The following is a 20,654-nucleotide window of genomic DNA, read 5'->3' on the forward strand; positions in this document are numbered from 1 at the left end:
GAAAACATTTATCGTATCCTACAGTTTTTATCCAATGAGGAGAGAGAACGGCATGCAGGGCTGTGTGTGCAGCCAAGGGACGCCGTGAATGTGGCGACGTAGGGACGAGGACTGTTATGGTGCGTTCAAGGAAACTCGTAACTCGTGTTTTTCCGTCCTGTGAAGTTGTATCAGTTTGATCTGGTACGAGTTCACGGGTCGGAAGTTACGAGTGGCCGTTATAGTGACTTTCACAGGTAAAACAGGTCGGAAAAACACGAGTGGGTTGCCTGGAACGCTACAAAGTCGTAAGTTGTGACTTGAAGCTGTAATTTACGATTTCAAAAGCCTGCCTCGAACGCAGCATTAGCGAAAACGACCGGATCGCTTACTTCTGCTTTAAGTGGAAAGAGGTTAATTTTGATTAGAAATGAGACATTTTGACAAGAAATAAGACAAATATTCTTGGAAAGATGTTGAGTTTTTGCAGTGTATTACCTTTTTAAGATATACTATATGTTAGATTATCTCCCTAAAAAGGTGCTGAATTTGTCATTTCATACATCCCTGTGTATGGAAATATATATTTTTACATTACATTTTGTTTACTTACTGTAGAAAATATACCAGCAGTGGGAAAGGTGCATACAAACATGAATGTACATGCAAAACTCTTAATTCTATTTAATAATTTCAGTTAATTTAATCATCCAGAGAAACCGTCGCAGCACGAGGACGACCTGTGGTCTCGGCCTCTCCCCACGGGAAGAACCACAAACCGCTGAGTCACCGTGCTGCCCTGTAAATGACTGGAGATCCATTAGTCACACAGGTCAGGATCATCCAGGACGGATTGAAGACGATCGAATGAAGAAAATCAAACCACATTCATTCATTCATTGATCTGACCTGTAAAACAAGCTTTTATATGTAAATTCAAGTTCCTCTTTACACTTCAGTGTTTTACAGTGTAGCTATAAATCTAATATCTATCATTTTCTGACTAAACTGCTCAGAATCGGGCAGTATAATCGTAAATATCTCCATGTGTATTTAAATCATCTATCAGTGTTGACCTTTGAGTTACTGTATGTTTGTGTTCATCATCATCCCTCACGCTGGACTGAGGCGGCTCTGTCCAGCTCCACCGCCTCCCTGCTCCACCACCCAACACTTCCACTGCCTCAATAGCTCCTTTGTGTTTCCCTTGCCTGCTATTTTAGTTTTTATTTATTTTTTTATTTTTTCAACAACTGTTTTTTGGGGTGAATGAGGATTGCACGGTATTGAACTTCCAGCGGGGACGGAGAGACAGAGACAGAGGCTGTTATTGTGTTAACAGTGTGTCGTAGCTGTCATCAAAGCAGGCAGCTAATAAAGCAGCCTGTTCCTCAGTCATGACACTTTATTAAAGTGAAAATAAAAACCAAACGTCCTGTTTACAAAGGAAGGCGGAGGGGGGAAAAAGCACAGAGCTGGTTTTGTTCCAAACTTGAATTTTTGTGCTGAAGCGTGAGGTCTTGAGTCACTCAGATGCCTTTGTGCTGATGAGATCAACATGATAAATGAGCAAAGTGGGAAATATCTGCAGTTCAGCCCTGTTATGTTTGACTGTACAAGTGCAGACATGATAGTTTTATTTAATGCATTGTTCTCCCACTGTACATTTAGATAAATATGAAGCACATTTGATGAACCAGTGGTTTAGAAAATCACCTTTACATGAATTTTATTGGTCAATAAATAGTCTTAAATCCACAAATATTGAATTTAATGTGGAGTAAGACACAAAAAAGCAGCAAATTGTCACATTTTAGAGGCTAAACTTGATTTTTTTTTGTGTTTTAGCTTAAAAAAAATGGACCGATTATTGAAATATTTCCAGATGAACGATTGACAAATCATTTCGGTTCCAGTTTAATTTCAATTTCTGTGCTTTAATTGACTGTTTTCAATGTAATTTCCTGGCATGACAATCAACAAGGTCAAAACATTAAGAGTCACACACAAATTTTTTCCAGACCCTTGTTGTCCGACGTCTGGAAAAGGTTTGAAGGTTTGGAATAGGCCCGTGTATCCTGAAGCAGCTGTGTGTATGTGTATATGTGTGTGTATGTGTGTGTGTGTGTGTGTGTGTGTGTGTGTGTGTGTGTGTGTGTAGCCGTCCTGCAGACTCAAACACATCTGTCCCTCTTTGCTGAAAGCAGACCCAGTCGGTGCCGGAGCTCCTCCCAGTCTCCAGATCCCCGAGCCTGAGTCGCTTCCCCTGGAAACTCTGCTGAATTCTTGTGGCATTTTAACTGGCATACCTCCTGCTACAGCCACACACACTCACACACACACACACACATACAGACACACACATGCATGCATGCACAGGCATTTACATAAGGTCTTTCTCTTTTCTTTTCATGTCGTCATTCCCCTGGAACAGATTCACGAAGCTTTATTTCTCTTTGCCATTGATTTATTCAATTATACCAGCGAGAGGTTGGAAACCAGAGCTGACACTCGGCCAAATTAATAAAACGGCTGTGCATAAGTGTGTGTCCATGTGTGTGTGTGTGTGTGTGTGTCCTGCATACAGAGGTGCACTGTAGTTGAGCTGAATTCACCTCTGGAGCCAGAGATAAAACAGGCAAAGACATTACGATAGGTGAATTAAAGAATAAAGGTTCAATCTGGAGCTCTGAGACAAAACAAAACTTTACATTTAATGTCCAACAATAACAATTAAAACATCCCTCTTAATGTATAAGAAATGAAAATCCAGATTCATAACTTGTGGATTTTATTGCTATGACATCACTTACTTAGCAGCTAAAGCGGCTCATGTTAGCTAAATTAGCTCAGTCTACTTTGACCTTTTGACCTCTCTCTACCTGTGCCACTGTTACATCATATTATATCATTTAGTATTTTATTGTCTCCTGTGGATACAGTGGCAGCTTTTTAGCAAACGTTGTATAGCGTTAGCGTTAAACTATAACAACGAGAAGCTGCTGTGCCTTCATCATATCAACAGATGCTGGATATTTCTATAAGACAAGTGTTATGAAGTCCATTAAATACAACTGAAAGCAGTAAGAAGAGCTTGAGTATACATTGTTTTGTTTTTTTGTTTTGTGCAACATTATGAGCATTAAACTGATTTCGCTCATCATGATCATGTGCTTAGCAGATTGTTTTCAACTCAATTAGCCTATAGCCTAGTCTATATGTTATAGCCTATGCTGGTTTTCTTTGTCCATGAACAGATGTCAAGTCTGGAGATAGATGGTTGGTTTCCAGAGGACAGGGACCCCCCCCCTGGGTGTAAATGTGCAGTGTTGGCACAAAGAGTGGAAATGGGAGGTGGGAGCAGAAACAAAGAGCTTTTTCCTGTTGTTTGGCAAAAAGACAAGAAGACGGAGACAGAAGACGTACAGTGAGGATGTCTTTGATTTTTGTTTGTTTTCTACCTGATGTTTAAGTTTTATTTTGAAAGGGTGGATGAGTGTGTAGCTGCACGGCACAGCAGCAGCAGCAGCAGCTCCCATTCACTGTCTGTTCCTGATGGGAGATTCCTGCTTCACTGCGCTCTGGATCACATCTCTGAGGGAAGCACAAGGGTCAGGAGGGGAAGAAAAGTGAAAGAGGGAGAAAGGGAGGGAGGGAGAGGAGAGGAGAGGAGAGGAGAGGAGAGAGAGGGAGAGGGGCAGACTACAAGGAGAGGGAGAGAGAGAGAGAGAGTCAGTCAGAGGTGCAGAGGGAGTTTTTTGCTGCTGAGGGAAAAGCAGGAGTTTATTAGGAAGCAGAAAATGGGACCGGCTGCCACCTCGCTCGCTCTGCTGTGTTTATGTTCACTGGGTGTGTGTGTTCCTGCGGGGACGAAGGGAGCTGCACCAACACAGGTCAGGACTGTATGAGCACACTGTGTTTTTTTACTTTCTACTATCTATCTATCTATCTATCTATCTATCTATCTATCTATCTATCTATCTATCTATCTATCTATCTATCTATCTATCTATCTATCTATCTATCTATCTATCTATCTATCTATCTATCTATCTATCTATCTCAACTACCCCTTAAATCTATTTACAAAAAGAGACCACAAAGTTCCACATTTTATTTATTTAACTTTTCTATCTATCTATCTATCTATCTATCTATCTATCTATCTATCTATCTATCTATCTATCTATCTATCTATCTATCTATCTATCTATCTATCTATCTATCTATCTATCTATCTATCTATCTATCTATCTCTAAAACATGCGCTCTTCTGACTTTAAACTATATATTTGTTTCATTGTTGATTGAATTTCTGGACCTCAATTCATCAATGTTGATGTTTATTTGCAGAGATCTGTTCATGCATGTGAAGGTGGGACTTAAACAGCTCAAAAATATTCAATATTTTGCTAATGTGTAGTCAAAAATTGATCAAATCAGCTTCAGGGAATTACAGTATGATTTGCATATAGGGTACCTCTTGTAAAGTGATGTCATCGATGGATGACACAGTCCAGACATGTTGAGTATTGTAATGGTGCAACAACAGCTCATGGTGAAACTGCATTGTTAATGATGACACACCCAGAGAGCAGCAGGTTTTCCCTCCTCAGAGACTTCATGTACATCTGAGTGATTACAAAGTAAAAGCAAGCAGCCTCCTGGTCACAGTTGTGTGACACACATGGGCTCAGCCTCCCTGTGGAGACCAGACCAGACCAGTTCAGCTCCCTCTCAGACTGGTTTTTATGGCTGTGCTTCGGCTGTGCTTTTAAAAATGTATTATCAAGCAACTGGTTCTGAGATTATAGATGATTTTAATCATTTTAAAGGTTCTTATATTTCACTTTACCTCATGTTTTGTCTTTTATTTGCCTTATAAAGCACTTTGTAACTATACCTCTAGAAAAATGTATGTCAAAATAAGATCATTATATCATATAGTTGTTCTTATATTGAGACTATTAAGGCCGGCTGTAAATGTTTAGCTCTGGGATATAAATGAAAATATAAAGAGTGTAAATGCACATTAAATTTAAAGCTTATTTCCACTTTTATTGTGAAAAACAAAACAAGCAAACTTATACAGCTGACATTAGATTCGATGATTTGCTGACCCAGAGGTTTGCAGCTGTATATGGTTATACATGGAGCTCCTCGAGCTGAAAACAACCGCAATCAGTCAAACTCCCCCTTACAGTACATCATAATCATAGCAATCGTGATTAAAAAAAAAAAAAAAGTTGGCAAAGTACCTAAATGGACAATAATGACGATAAAAAACAAAAGTAGTGTCTGGGAAACAGTGGTAATGAGCTTGTTTTTCAGCATCTGAGGCTCAGTTTTAATGAGTCCTAACAAAGCTTCACAGTGTGATTCAGACAGTGACATCAGTGTGTGTGTGTGTATGTGTATGTGTGTGTGTGTGTGTGTGTGTTTCAGGTTTCTCTGCCAGAGGTGAAGAAGGCGAGAGGAGATGTCCCAGACGCGCTTCCTGAGCCTGAACCCGAGCCGACCAGTCCAGTGTCAGACTTTGAAAACTCATACAACTACGTCTGTACGTCATGTATAAACATACAACATGTTGAACACTTAATGCTCATTAAAGTCAAATATCTGTATCACATTATGATATTAGCTCCTATATAAACCTCTGTCCTCTCTGTCCCTCAGTGTCCAGACTGGCCGGTATGGACCAGGCCATCCACAAGCTGAACGTGGGTCACTACACGCTGGACGTTAAAGTCAGTCAGCTGATGGATCGTCTGTCCAGGATGGATGGTGAGGCGTTCACTTCCTTTTCTTGCTTTACACATAGTTCTTCTGCTGCACATTCACATCGATCAGTGTGATTTTACAGTGTAAAAAACACATTAAACAGCTGATGTGGCGCCACCTTGAGCCGTAAACTGAGAGAGCAGTTGTTCAAACTTTGACAAACTGTGAGGTTGTGAATTATTTGCATCGCCAGAGTTGTTAAAGTAAATTTAAATGTGATTAATGAAACATGCACAAAATGAAAAGTAAATGATTAATTCCCTGAAATAACATCCATGTGTCCTTGTCTCTGTGTTGTTCCCCGTCTCCGACATGGCAGCTAAGGTCGGGGAGCTGGAGGACAGCGTCAGGGAGGTTTACCAGCACAGCAAGGACAACCGCAAGGAGGTCGGACGACTGGAAGGTACAACTGAGTTGTTGTTGTTTTATGTCTTTCGTATTCTCTGTGAAAACATAAGGACGGAGAAGGAGATTTCAGACAAGCTGTTCTGATTTCTCTCTGTCTTAGAGTTTCTATTTTTTTTTAGAGGGAGGGATAAGTGAAACATCCAAAATTGAAAATGTATGTGTTTATCTAAGCAAGGTCAAATTTGGTACATGAGGTTCATCAATAATAAGTAAAGAGCTGACAAGATTTACATGCAAACCATTAATCCATATGTGAATGTTCCCATATGAACATTAATAATAATACATAGATAACATTTTTAAGGTCTGTCACTTCTTGTTTTTCAAATTTACCACACAGACTAAATAAAAGGTTTGTTGTTGTAATTTGATTTAATTTGAGTTACAGTCCAGATAAGATTGAACATCACCTTATGTCTGTTTATTGTCTGTGAGTAAAACCATGTGGAGAAAATGTGAGTGAGTGAAAAATAGGGCCCAGGATGCAACATAGGCAAGAATTGAAACGTGTGTTACGTAAACATGCAATAAGGTACTAGCAAGGTACAAGAACTAATCACATTCAGGACAAAATCTGTCTAAGTTTTTATATTTCGTATCAAAAAGGTGAGTTCATAACAAGTGGCTCAATTCTGAACAACATTATTGTTGGTCCAAACTGTTGTAGCTAATCTGAGAAGTTGTTTCATGATTTTTTAATTGATTTCCTATTCCTATTTTTTTTCTAATTTTATTTTATTTCTAAGTATTGTAAATTACATTTTCCCCCTTGTCCTGCTTCTCTTTTGTGCAACTGTGTCATATATTAATTTCTTCATCTTATCTTATATTTTCTTGTCTTAGCTTATTTTTTTTTTACCAGACTTTACTTTCCAGACCTTGTTCTTGATGACATTTACTCTGATATCTGGTGCTTAAAAGTTAAATTTTAAAGCTGCACTCATCAATATTTTTATACGAGCTGTGGGACAAGTGACAGTGCAACTTTAAACAGACACATTGAAAGACGGTTAAAGAGGCTGATGTTTCCACTGGGAGATGTTAGAGGCCAAAACAAAAACAAAAGAGGTAGAAAACTTAAATGAATCCGGCTAACTCTAACCAAATGAAAACAGGTTTAGCTATGTTTTGTACTGAGGCTGATAAAGTCACAAACATCCTTATTTAAACGTGTGATAAAGCTTGTGTTGTCTTGTTTGTCTGTGCTCAGGCTGTGAGAAAGGGCGCAGGATGGGATACAAATGTTACCTGGTGTACAACAGCTACGAGGATTACGCCGGCGCGTCCAAGAAGTGTCTGGAGCGCGGCGGGCGCATGGCGATGCCCCGCGACCGCAAGGAGCAGGAGGCCCTGGCCGACTACGTCAAGGCCTTCTTCCACCCGGGGAACTGGCCCGTGTGGCTCGGCGTCAACGACCTGCGCTCCGAGGGCATGTACCTGTTCGACGACGGGACCCGGGTCTCCTACTTCCAGTGGCGCAAGCACTTCTTGTCCAGCCAGCCGGACGGCGGCCGGCGGGAGAACTGCGTGGCCATGTCGTCGGACGACGGCGACTGGTGGGACCACTACTGCGACCGGACCATGAACTATCTGTGCGAGTTTGACGACAGGGTGGCACTTTAATACTTGAAACACTCTCCCACCTGCACCTTTAAAGGGATAGTTCAACATTTTGGCTAATTGGCCCATTGCCATAATCGCTATTAGTCATAGCAGTAGGTTTGTTACCTTTAATTGTCGGTGCAAGCTATTTTTAAGAACAGTGGAGCAGAGCCGCGAGCTGCTCAGAGCTACGCTATGGAGGCTAATGGGATTTCTTGGTTTCCCTCATCAAACTCATCAAATACACAATCCAACAACTCCAAAACGCTTTGGTGGACAAGTTGTGACCTGCACATTCAACACGCTATGAGATAATAACAGAACGATACGAGACAGAGTTGTTTTAGAGGTAAATTCAGAAACTGCTTGATGAAAAACTGTCCCTGACGGAAACACGCATCAGCGGTTTTGCATGAATTTACCTCTAAAACAACTCCATCTCATAACGTTCTGTTAACATCTCATAGTGTGGTGAATGTGCAGGTCACAACTTGTCCACCAGAGCGTTGTGGAGTTGTTGGATTGTGTATTTGATGAGTTTGATGAAAGAAACCAAGAGATCCCATTAGCCTCCGTAGCGTAGCTCTGAGCAGCTCATGGCTCTGCTCCGCCGTTCTTAAAAATAGCTTGCACCGACAATTAAAGGTAACAAACCTACTGCTATGACTATAGGGATTATGGCAATGGGCCAATTAGCCAAAAATGTTGAACTATCCCTTTAAATCTGACCTCCAGCTGTTGATCGATAGAAATAAAACATCCAATAACTTATTTCCCTTTAAAAAGACACTTTAAATACCGGTATACCTGGAGTGGTTGTGTGCGAAGGTGACAAAGTCTTCAATTCTGTGTTCTTTATTGAATAAGCCAGTATAATTTAATTTGAGTATACAGTAATATTTGTGTAGCATTGTTAAAGCAGCGTCAGTCATGAAAATATTTCATTATATTTTAGGTTTTTATGTCTCAATTGCGCACAAATGTGAATGAAAGCACAGAATAACACTCTGATCAGATCGTGTTACTAATATAAATATTAGTATTATTCATGCGGCTGCGGGGATGTGAATGTAACTCATGCACAGGATTTTAAATATTTGTCCAAAGTTTCCAGAATCAGCACAAAACTGAACCTCCTCCAGACATTAAATCAGTTTGTATATTTGTGGGTTGAACAGAAACAACAACATTTCTAGAGCTGAGAGTCTCTGAGTCCCACAGTTTGTAAAGCGAGAACGTCGTCCTGTACATAAAAGTCTGAATGTAAATGTTTTTAAATAATAAATCTTTTACTAAAACGTCGACATGGTCACGGCATCATTTTCTGATCGGAGAAAAAGTTATTAAATAGAGGAATGTTTTTCTTTAAAGAACTTTATTTAATTTATTAAAAGAAATGTTAAAACAGTACAATAATGTTGTTTACATACAGTACAACTGTTAACATTTTTGGTCTCAATCAGGATCAATCAGATTAAATAATAATAGTAAAGTAGAAAAGATGAACACTGCATGACAGTTGAGTTACTTCATATGATCTGATACAGTAGTTTCTTCACATTAAGGTTTGATACCTGGGTGATTGTTAACATCCAACAGTTCAAGATTATTTCATTTTTGATATATTAGGATATCTGATATATATAATACATGTAGATAAATGAGAAGATATAATCTGCAGCAGCAATTATATGTATTTTTTTCTAAATATTCTAAATATTTAATAGCACAGTTGACAAAAGTTTTACATTAAAATATATCTGGGATAAGTTTTACATAAAAAACTTCCGCAGCCATTGTTAAGAAAATCAGTTAATGATGGTATATTATGATTTTAGGGTAATGTGGTTAACGTACATTTCAAAATTAAAAATATTTCCTCTTGCTGTCACTTGGAGACGCCAAAATACAAAGTAACTTTAAATTAAAGCCTGAAAAAATGATAAATTGTCCAATATCTAACATTTCCTAAAGCAAATCAATTTATTTTAAAAATTAAAAATATATATAATGATATATATATAATGATATAATGTAAAATTAAATACATTGATGTTCTCAAAGGATTTTGCAAAAAGTACCGAACTGGTTGGTACCAAACTCATTTTAAGGACCTAATGTTTGTATCTGAGAGTCAAACAGATGTTTGGACTGTTTGGTGTTAGCCGAGGCATCTGCTCTAGTATTAAAATGCTGCCATGACGACGTCGACACGACAGAGAAGCTCAGTTTGTCTTCGCCGCACAGTTTCACATCGGTCACGCCTCTTCACGGCATCGTGAGAGTGAGGTGTGACGTCATCAACGTGAGACAAAGAGCTGCTCCTCTTCTGTGGTGTCAGCGCCGTGTTAAAAAAAAAATCAAACCCCTGGCTCCAGATGTTTACAGGTGATGTTTCAGAGCAGAGTGGGGGGTGGCGGCGGCCTGCAGGATGTCCGTCACAGCCGGCCGGTCCAGAGGGTTTTTAGACGGGTGAGAGAAAATCACCTTCCCTGCTTCATCCAGCAAAAAGTCTCCACCCAACTGGAAAAATAACGACAAATTAAAGCTGGATCTTTTTTCTTTTCTTTTTTTTATCATATTATTGAAACAAATCAGTGAAAAACCAACATATTGATTTGCCTCAAGTTAAAATCTTGCAGGTTTAAAGGAATAGTTCAACATTTTGGCTAATTGGCCCATTGCCATAATCCATATAGTCATAGCAGTAGGTTCGTTACCTTTAATTGCCGGTGCAAGCTGTTTTTAGAACGGCGGAGCAGAGCCGCGAGCTGCTCAGAGCTATGCTACGGAGGCTAATGGGATTTCTTGGTTTCCCTCATCAAACTCATCAAATACACAATCCAACAACTCCAAAACACTCTGGTGGACAAGTTGTGACCTGAACATTCACCACGCTATGAGATAATAACAGAACGTTACCAGACAGAGTTGTTTTAGAGGGAAATTCATGCAAAACTGCTGATGCGCGTTCCCTGGCTTCGGGGGCAGTTTTTCAGCAAGCAGTTTCTGTATTTACCTCTAAAACAACTCTGTCTCATAACGTTGTGTTATTATCTCATAGCGTGGTGAATGTGCAGGTCACAACTTGTCCACCAGAGCGTTTTGGAGTTGTTGGATTGTGTATTTGATGAGTTTGATGAGGGAAACCATTAGAAATCCCATTAGCCTCTGTAGCGTAGCTCTGAGCAGCTCACGGCTCTGCTCCGCCGTTCTAAAAATAGCTTGCACCGACAATTAACCTACACTTAAAACTATAGGGATCATGGCAATGGGTCAATTTGCCAAAATGTTGAACTATCCCTTTAAGATACATTTTAGTCATAATAAGTCATATTAACCTTTAACCTTGAACCCCATTTATCCTGATGCATTAATGTGTGAGCAGTGTTTTACTGTTGTAGCTGCTCAGGGTGGAGTCGGTCTGTTTAAACTGTTTTATACACACTGACGTAATCTAATCCACTGGTTTCCATCCCAGGAGTCGGGACCTATTTTAGGAGCCACAGGCTAAATTTGAAGAGGTTGTGTAACGTTTTAATGAGGGAAGAACTTTTCTCTTGAGTCTCAGTTTTGTTGTGAAATGTTGACTAATCCGTCGTCTTCGGGCCTCAGACGTTTATTTAAATGAAACCAGAGCAGAAGGAGGAAACGTCTCAGAGTAACAGATCCGAAACACGACTGACTGACTGACTGACTGACTGTGAGCAGTAAAAGTAACAATGTGTATTTCATGTTTTAATCTCAAACAGCTGGGAGTTATGTTCCATCACTGGTGATTTATTCTGACATGACGACGAGAGTCTGTAGGTGGTTTATTATCTCGTCGTGTCGTCCTGTGTTAAAATCTGGTTTAAAGACAAAAAAATCAGCTGTTATGAGTTCAAATGATGCACACATTTAAATGAATAAGTCAGTCAGTCAGTTTAGGCTGTGAAGCTTAAACTTAAAGCTAGAGTTGACGTTGAGAAAGATTGATCAATGTCCCAAAAGTATGGCCTACACAATGTGAAGAGCAAAAGGAACCAAAAAATCCATGCAAAGAAATTGACCAATCACAGCCGAGTTTCTCTTTGCTCCAATTTGCACTCTCTCTCTCTCTCTCTCTCTCTCTCTCGTACCCTCAATTTGACCCTCCCCTGCTCCTCATCTCACCTCGTCCCGACCTCCTTCTGCATTTGAAACTACGAGCGGTTTGTATTAAGGCCCTGAGCAATTTCGGCTACACGAGTTTCAGGCGTGGAGAAGAAAGAGAGCGACAGCAGCGAGCGGCCTCTGCTTGCCCCACCAGCGAAGACCGAAAGAAAACGCAGCTCTGCCACTGAAAAGACAGAGACGAAGAGGAGATGAGACAAAACTAAAGTAAATATCAGGTCATCGTTTGACCGATGGAGAGAAAGCTCCGCCAAGATCTGAGCCTGAGAGCCTTTTTGTTGAACAGGGGTGGGGTGCTTTTTTCAAATCTTTCTCATCGTCTTCATCAACGTCGACCATAGCTTTTTAAAGCAAATTCCTTTTAATGTTATCATTTTATTTTGGATGCGTAATTCAATTACACTGACACTTTGACTTTGACCTTTAGTGTGAATCAGCTGCTCACAGTTTCCACTTGTTATCATTCAAGCATATATATCTTTTTTATGCAGATTTCTGGACAATAAAGTTGCATTTGAATAAAGCAGCGTAACACACAAGACTGGGAAACTGTCCTTTTGAGGTGTATTTTATCTATGATCACTCATAATTAATCCTTTTTTTTAAAATTAACATCCCTTGTTCTTTTTTTTTTTTTTTTTAGTTTTTTAGTATGTTTTTATTTGAACTTGTATTCTAAGTATTTTAAAATATTTATTGCACTCTCTTTTTTTTCTCTTTTCTTTCTTGGATATGTGTGCCATTGTTACTACTGTAGTGTATGTATTGTGTATGTATGTATTGCAAGTACAAAGCAGCTGATACGACGCCACTTGCCCAAGACAAATTTTCCTTCTGGGACAAATAAAGTTTATTTGATTTGATTGATTTTATCAGGCCTTATATTAAAGGTGTATTTTTTTTTTTTAACCATCAGACAAGAGGAGTTTTTAGGGCTGAGTTTCTGTATTCCACCACATATTTGCTCAGCGTCTGACTTCTTTTCCGTCTCGTCCGCTCGGTACCTGGTAGATGTCTTCCAGCAGACGAGGGGGGACGTCGGGGGCGTCTCTGTTAGCGACTCCGTACTCTGAGTACTGCAGCAGGCAGCTGAACTTCATCACCTTGGCGTAGGACGAGCCGAGACCGAAACTCCTGTAGACCTGGAAGACCACGGGAGACGACGACGACGACGTCAGAGGAAAAGGCCGTAAAACACTCAAAGACCGAAAGACAGAGAGAGTGAGAGAAGAAAAGAAAAGAAAAACATCCACTCTGGATTCAGCAGAATGATAAATATCTACTGGATGTCCTGATCGGGTTCTCCAACCACACACACACACACACACACACACGTAGACACACACACACTTGATGATTAATAATCGCCGCTGTGTTATGTGGAAAATCCTCTCTCTGTCTCTCCATATTTGGTCGATTGCCCTTGTTTCCATTTCACATCTGCAAACATCTGCTGAGTGACTTTTCCCTCTAAAAGGTTTCTCAGCTCGCCAGAGTTTTATGACACATCATCAAAACAGCTGGTAAAACCTCCGGTGCCCCGAACCGCAGCGTCATTGTGTGAGGGCGCTGAGTCAGACCTTCAGTTTCCACGACTACAACTTTAACTCTCATGCACCTGTCACTGAACTTTTTTATCTTATTTTTTAGTTTTTATGATGCCCCTAGTTCATCTCACTCCAACACATCCTGAGATTGGAGACTCTTCCTTCACTCACAGAGTTCAACTGTGTTTCTAACTCTAATTGTTTTAAATGATTTTCTTCCTTGTCAAATGTAGATACTGTTTTGTTTGTAATCATTGTCAATGCTTTTTAATGTGCTTTTCAACTCGACGATGTCCTTCAAAAATAAATAATAATAATAATAATAATACATTTTATTTAGAAAGCGCCTTTCAAGCCACTCAAGGACACTTTACAGAGGAGTGCATCAGATAAAATCATCAATAAACAAAATTCAAAACATCAGTAAAAAGTAAATAAATAAAAAAAGAGCAATAATTAAATCAACAATGAATAAAAATGTGCAATATGAATGTAAAGAGAACATAATGGGTGTTTTTTATCAATTTCCACAGAAGCTAAATCATGGTTTTTGGTGGGATTTCTTTTAATTTCCTTCTCATTTTATTCAAATTTGACATGTTTAAATATTGTTTAGTTGTTGGTTATGCAATATTTTAACCTAAAGAGGATGAGTTACTCACTTTAGGGTCAGTTTTATGTAATTTGGTAACATTTTTTTTACTTTTATGGAGGAAATGGAAGAATAGGTCTGGTAGCTGGTGTGGTGGATTCTTGATGCCAGATTGGATCTAATGTTTGACTTGTGTTCGTTTCCTTTAAAACACCACTTATCTAAAATGGAAAAAGAAGGAAAAAGCCCCGTCCTGACCTTCCTCTGTGGATCCAGCAGCATGTCAAAGGTACATCCAGTTTGCTGCAGCCACAGCCGAGCTCCCTCCACGCCGCCGAACGAAACCACCAAGACCCGCAGCGACCGAGCCTCGGGGACAGTCTGCACGAGGACGGACACACACACAAAAAAAAACACACGACCGCTAATTAGAAGTTGCCCTGAGAACACACAAGGACTCACTGTCCTCCACTTCACATTCGTGTTTAAGTGCCAGAAAAACTTATTTATATAAAAGCCAACGGGCCGCCGCGGCTGAAAGGCTGAGTCAAGAGAGTTTGGAAAAGATGATGGAGGGGGGGAAAAAAAAAAAAAGTTTTTCCATTTTAAATCTGTAATAACATCAGAAACAACGGCTCCCAAATCACAGCTGTCTGAATGTGTGGTCAACGCAGACAATGGCCTCTGCTCTGGATGCTGCTGCTTATGTTCTTATTATAAGTATTTTTAAAGTTGTTATGGCAACTGTGTAATAAGTTTAAAAACGTCTATCATAGACATGTTGGCAAAAAAACATGTTGTTTCTGGTGGTAAAAGTGCATTTCACTAAAAGGATGTGCAGCAGTGACATGTATCGGCCACTAGGGGGAGCAAAAACACCATATCCAAACAAACAGAGCTGACAGGATTCACTGCAGCTTTATCAATTAATTTAACAGTATAAACGATAATTTATTCTCTATTTTGTGCAAAACCATTTGTAGTTTTGCTTTAAAAAAGTTAAAGGGATAGTTCACCCAAAATTCAAATTTCACTCATTATCTACTCACCCTCATGTCAACTAAGGACTGGGAGAAGTTTCAGAGTCCTCCGTTCCTTCTCTGAGTTACGGGGGGGTCAGCGCAGCAGTATTTGTCCATATAATGGTTGTCAATGGATACCAACTTTCTTCGTCCAAAAGGACACACCAAAAAACATCTAAATACCTCCATAGTGCTCGTCTGTAATGTCCCTCTTGTATTGAAGCCCCGACATGAGAAATTGTTCCGAAAAAAATTAAATAAGTCTATATTTTAAGCTTGTTTGTAGCGGAAGCTCCCAGTGTCTCTGTTCACTGCTCTTCCTGTGTCTGTGCAAATCTTGCGTGATTTGAACTGACCGGCGGAACAATTTCTCATGTTGGGGCTTCAATACAAGAGGGACATTACAGACGAGCAGTATGGAGGTATTTGGATGTCTTTTGGTGTGTCTTTTTGGACGAAGAAAGTTGGTATCCATTGACAACCATTATGCAAATACAGCTGCACGGCCCCCCCCCCCCCCCCGTAACTCCAAGAAGGCACGGAGGACTCTGAAAATTCTCCCAGCTCTTAGTCGACATCAATCAATCAATCAATCAAAATTTATTTGTATAGCACTTTACAATAGCCAGATCGTACCCAAAGTGCTTTACATCAAAGCAGTAAAATAATACAAAACAATACATAAAAACACAAGAAAGTGCCACAGTGCTGCAAGAAGACACAGGAAAGTGCTACTAGTGCTGCAGGGTGTTAAAGGCCCTCTAAAAGTGCATACAGTACATGAGGGTGAGTAGATAATGAGTGAAATTTGAATTTTGGGTGAACTATCCCTTTAAATGCAAAAAAGAAGTATTCATTCATTCATTTTCTATACCGCTTATCCTGCACTAGGGTCACGGGTGAGCTGGAGCCTATCTCAGCTAAAAAGAAGTATTTAAAATGTAATTAAACTGGTTTAGATGAGGTTTATGTACAAATTGAACACTGGCTTGGATAGCTCTTGTGCGTTTTTTACATCACCTACAGGCCACCGTAGTTTCTGTATCATTATCAAAGAGAAGCAATAAAGAGCAGGACGGAGGAGCTGACCGACTGACCTGGCTGTCCCCCAGCTCGGCCACGTGGTCTCGTCACGGTAGTCATCCAAAATGTCGGATGAGGACCAGCAGCAGCTTCTCACCCCGACCCAGGTAGTCGCCCAGAGTCACACTCCTGCAACACAACAACAACAACAAAGTCAGACACAACAAAAACCTTATTTTTTTGTTTTTTGGATTAATAATTCAAACATGTTTGTGTGTGAACTCACTTCCCGCTGCGTGCGTCAGTGAAGGACAGGTCTGGACTCAGGCTGTCGGCCAGTTTCTGTCCTGACAGCTGTCGGTCCGTCGCCTGCAGGCCTTTGTCCACTCGCTCCATGAACGAGTCCCACTCACTCTGCACAGAGACAAGAAGCTCAAATCAGTCGGGTTTAAAGCTGTGAACACATGAACTGAAAAAACAAAACTACTCTGGAAAATTTTGTTTAACATCAGTGGAATTAATTGTTGCAGACACACGTAGTAAAAAAAAAAACACAAACTTTACGAGTTGTTAATCCAGTTGTTTTATTTCTAAATTAGCAGGAGACTGCAGCAGTAAAACACTGGTTTTCTTTATAAACTTCATTATTTAGACAACAAAATGTGTGAAAATAGTGAAAACTTCCAACCACACAATGATATTCACTTTATAATGACATACAACCACTAAATTCTCACGTCTCAGAAGCTTAAACCTGCAAATATTTTCATTTCTTCCCACTGATAATTCATTTCCTGCACCAAGCTGAGTCAATGTGTGCTTTATAACTGTTTTATTAAATGTTTATTCAGCACATGTTGCTATTTCAGTAGCTATTATTAGAAACACACTGTATCTTATTGCATTATGCATTATAGCTAATCTTAGAATTGGCCATAAAGCACATTTTATATACAATATATGCACAATAGTTCTCAATAAGATCATTACTAGTGTGTTTATCATGTTAAAACTGAATATGCTGGTGTGGACCTGGATGTTTGCTGCCTGCGGTGTTTAATGCTGCCGGAACAGGAGGATTCATCATGAATAAAACATGAATTTGATGAGCAAAATCAATTAAATGCTAATTAAAGAACTATTCAAACATTTTAAAATGCAAATCATGAACATCTCCTCTCTCACAGATACAAACCTCCAGCTTCTGAAGCTCCTCCACCTGCTCCTTCACTGCTTCATGGCTGCAAAACACACAAGAGTGAAGAAGTAGTTTTAATAATGAAGGTTCAACCCGCAGTGTGTTGTGTTTTTAAGGGAGACGATTCAGTTTATCAGTATTTTTCAATCTATAAAAAATGTGAAAAAGGTGATATCTGTGTTAATCATCTTTTATGAGCATTTTACTTGGTTTATGAAACCTGTGTAAAACTGAAACACACACAACCCACACAAATTATTTATTATCATCATCACTTTCTTACAACATAAAGGATGAAAAATGTCAAAAAAAATATATAGAAAATGCTTAAGTAAATGCAAAATACATTCATTTTGGTAACCAATGTTGTTCATGTTTGGGCCACACACCTAATTAGAAAGTGGAAATGTGGAAATAATCAAATAAATAAATGTAAAAACACACAGATAAATAAACAAATGTATAAAAATATGAATTAAACAAGATAAATCCTTCCCAAAATGAATGTATTTTGCATTTATTTACGGTTAGGGTTACACTTAAAACTTAACGTGTCAGTTCACTGTTATATTTAATTTGTGTGATAATGACTCAACATTAATACTCACTGAATAAACTTCTGCCAAACAGCCTCAGCCTCACTCCTCTTCTTCACTCCAATGCTGCACAACAATAAAAATAAAAAAAAAGTCATATTCTGATATTGATTTAGATTTTATTATTAATCCTTATCTTAAACCTGGCTCTGTCCCAACCTTTTGTAGAAGTCGGTCCCGGCCGTTATCAGGCCGAACAGAGTGGTGATCTTATATGGGACAAAGTTCTCCAGGGAGGCTGCGAGGAAAACAAAGGCTCGTATTATTGGTCGAGCTGATTTAGTGCAGAGTCATTATGTTGGCAATGAGCATGACAGGGATTAGATTACACCACCACCACCACCACCACACATTAATCCTGGGGTGATTTGATCAACTAACAGGGCACAGAAAGAAAGAGGTTAGAAGGAAGAAAGTTTCCTCTGTAGCCGAGGTTGTGAAATATTTAAAAAGAGGATCTGTGTGAAATACATCATGTGACTATACAATAAACACAGGCAGCGGGCTATTACTCAGTTTTGCAAACAGGATCTGACATGATGAAACTATAATAAAACACCACTGTAATTCTACTTTTTTTTTTTTTTGTTTCCTTATTGGGAAAGATACATAAGTATTTGACAAGATTGAGCATTCATTCTGAATTAAATCAATGTTTATTCCAATTTAGCATCAATATGACTCGTTCAGGGACACACTTTAAAGTAAGATATTGACTTAGTCCAGGTATATGAACATGTAAATTGAATAATAAGTTCATTATAAGCACTTGGTGAGGTGTTGATTTGTATTTGCAGCATAGAGAACAACTCTTAAACACAACAAAATCAAAATATATGAATTATAACATGACTATTTAATCTGTGATCACATTTACTCCTACAACAGCACCAGACTCCATTTAAGTTCTATGCAAATTTAAGCTCTTATGTTTATTGTCAACAATAAACTGATTTTACAGCAGTTTTAATTGATTCTATCTCCTCTCTGGTCCGTCCACTGACTTCCGGTGCAGTTTAAATCCGTGTAATAAAGCGGTAATTGTACCTATAGGCTACTAGATGTTAATTAGAAAGAATTAAGTTGTAATTTCGTGCATTAATTTGTATCTTCTCTACGCCGAAGTGCTGGTACGATCAAACTTAAATGATGAAATATACAACTTGTTTTCTTCCTTCCATCTTCCTCCTGTTTTTTGCACTGAAACCTGTTAAATGTGTAAATGTTTCCCTGCAGACTGCAGCTCCTTCCCCCGGCTCAGCCTCCTACCTGCTGCGTCCTGTTGGGCCGTGAGCAGCAGAGTTTTCCCCAGGTTCACCAACAGGCCCAGAGCTGCCGACAGACCCTCCTCACACACTGTCACATCCTCGGCCATGATGATGCTGGTGACAGACAGTCAGACTCCAACCTGCTGCTCCGGCCTCTGCTCTGCTCCGCTCCGCAGGAGACTGGTCGCTGTTCAGCCTGAAGCACGAGACATGTGAGAGCAGAAAACACTTCCTGGTCACGTGAGCCGAGTCATGCAACGTATCACCCAGAGGCGAGAAATGAGATTAACAAGAGAGGAGGTTTGAGTTTGTAGTTAAGTAACAATAACAATACTTATTATATTTTTTTCATATAAATTAATGTAAGGACATATTCATCATATTTAGTGTGCATATAAACAGGGCCGTTGCTAGGAATTCTGGGGCCCCCTGAGAAAATACTAAAGTGGGCCCCGGCCCCCTGACTTTTCATCGCCACTTTTTTTCATAGACTGTATTAGATTTTCTTTTATTAAAGCAGAAGTAAGCGATCCGGTCGTTTTGGCTAATGCTGTGTTCCAGGCAGGCCTTTGAAACCGTAAATTACAGCATCCCTTGGCTGCACACACAGCCCTGCATGCCGTTCTCTCTCCTCATTGGATAAAAACTGTAGGATACGATAAATGTTTTCTCTTTGGCTCAGAGCAGAGCAGAGTGACTGACAGACCCGTGTTTCAGTCCAAACACTCTGCTTTAAGTAACAATAACAATACTTATTATATTTTTTTCATATAAATTAATGTAAGGACATATTCTTATATTTTGTGTGTATATACATATATACAGGGCCGTTGCTAGGAATTCTGGGGCCCCCTGAGAAACTACTAAAGTTGGCCCCGGCCCCCTGACTTTTATTTGCCACTTTTTTCAAAAAACTAAGTATTATCTTTTTTTTTGTTTCCAACAATGATGGTAAGAAACAGTAACAGACAACTTGCCCGTCATTCTGATTTAATACTTCTCTGTGTCTCAGGAAACATTTGGTTTTCTTGTTTCTAATGTCATACCAGGCATGTGGAGTCATAGTGAAGCATTAGAGTAAGGGGGAGCGTCCTGTATCGGTTCAGTAATGGATATAGCACATTTGAAATCATGTTTTAGGCCATTTCTGTACAATTACTGTGTTATGACTGTATTATGCCGAGCCCCAGGCTATGCAGTCGCAGTAAGAAAACTGCCCTTGGCCCTTCACCACTCTTGCAGACCGTACAGGATTTGAACCCCAGTCTCTCAGTCCAAAGAAAATAAATCAAGAAATCAATAAGTAAATAAAATACTCCGCCTCGAGCCAAAATTTTATTCATGTCAGAATATTTTTGTTTTGAAAAAGGGAGAAAGACGTAGATCTACATAAAGATTCACCAGATTGTGTAACCCAATAAACCAGCACATACATGTATAGCTACAGTATGAGATCATTTGATTTGATTTTTAAAGGTTTGTT

At 39.4% G+C, this 20,654-nt stretch overlaps 2 protein-coding genes across 2 annotated transcripts; one reads left to right on the forward strand and one right to left on the reverse strand.

Annotated features, from left to right (window-relative positions):
• The first annotated feature begins 3,693 nt into the window (after positions 1-3,693).
• Positions 3,694-9,072, forward strand: clec11a (C-type lectin domain containing 11A). Its single transcript, XM_085770354.1, has 6 exons — positions 3,694-3,872; positions 5,425-5,539; positions 5,656-5,763; positions 6,080-6,163; positions 7,379-7,804; positions 8,482-9,072. The coding sequence occupies exons 1-5, from the start codon at positions 3,780-3,782 to the stop codon at positions 7,789-7,791; spliced, it is 813 nt and encodes a 270-aa protein (XP_085626480.1). The 5' UTR covers positions 3,694-3,779; the 3' UTR covers positions 7,792-7,804; positions 8,482-9,072.
• Positions 9,073-9,819: 747 nt separating this feature from the next.
• Positions 9,820-19,388, reverse strand: selenol (selenoprotein L). Its single transcript, XM_085771107.1, has 9 exons — positions 19,173-19,388; positions 18,063-18,141; positions 17,916-17,969; positions 17,305-17,350; positions 16,396-16,523; positions 16,184-16,298; positions 14,323-14,445; positions 12,930-13,067; positions 9,820-10,293 (listed from the first exon to the last, which is right to left on the reverse strand). Exons 1-9 carry the CDS (start codon positions 19,276-19,278, stop codon positions 10,153-10,155), a joined length of 930 nt encoding a protein of 309 aa, XP_085627233.1. The 5' UTR covers positions 19,279-19,388; the 3' UTR covers positions 9,820-10,152.
• Positions 19,389-20,654: the final 1,266 nt, after the last annotated feature.

This window comes from Trachurus japonicus, chromosome 24, assembly GCF_045865225.1.
Source record: "Trachurus japonicus isolate A0001 chromosome 24, Traja_1.0".
NCBI lineage: Eukaryota > Metazoa > Chordata > Actinopteri > Carangiformes > Carangidae > Trachurus > Trachurus japonicus.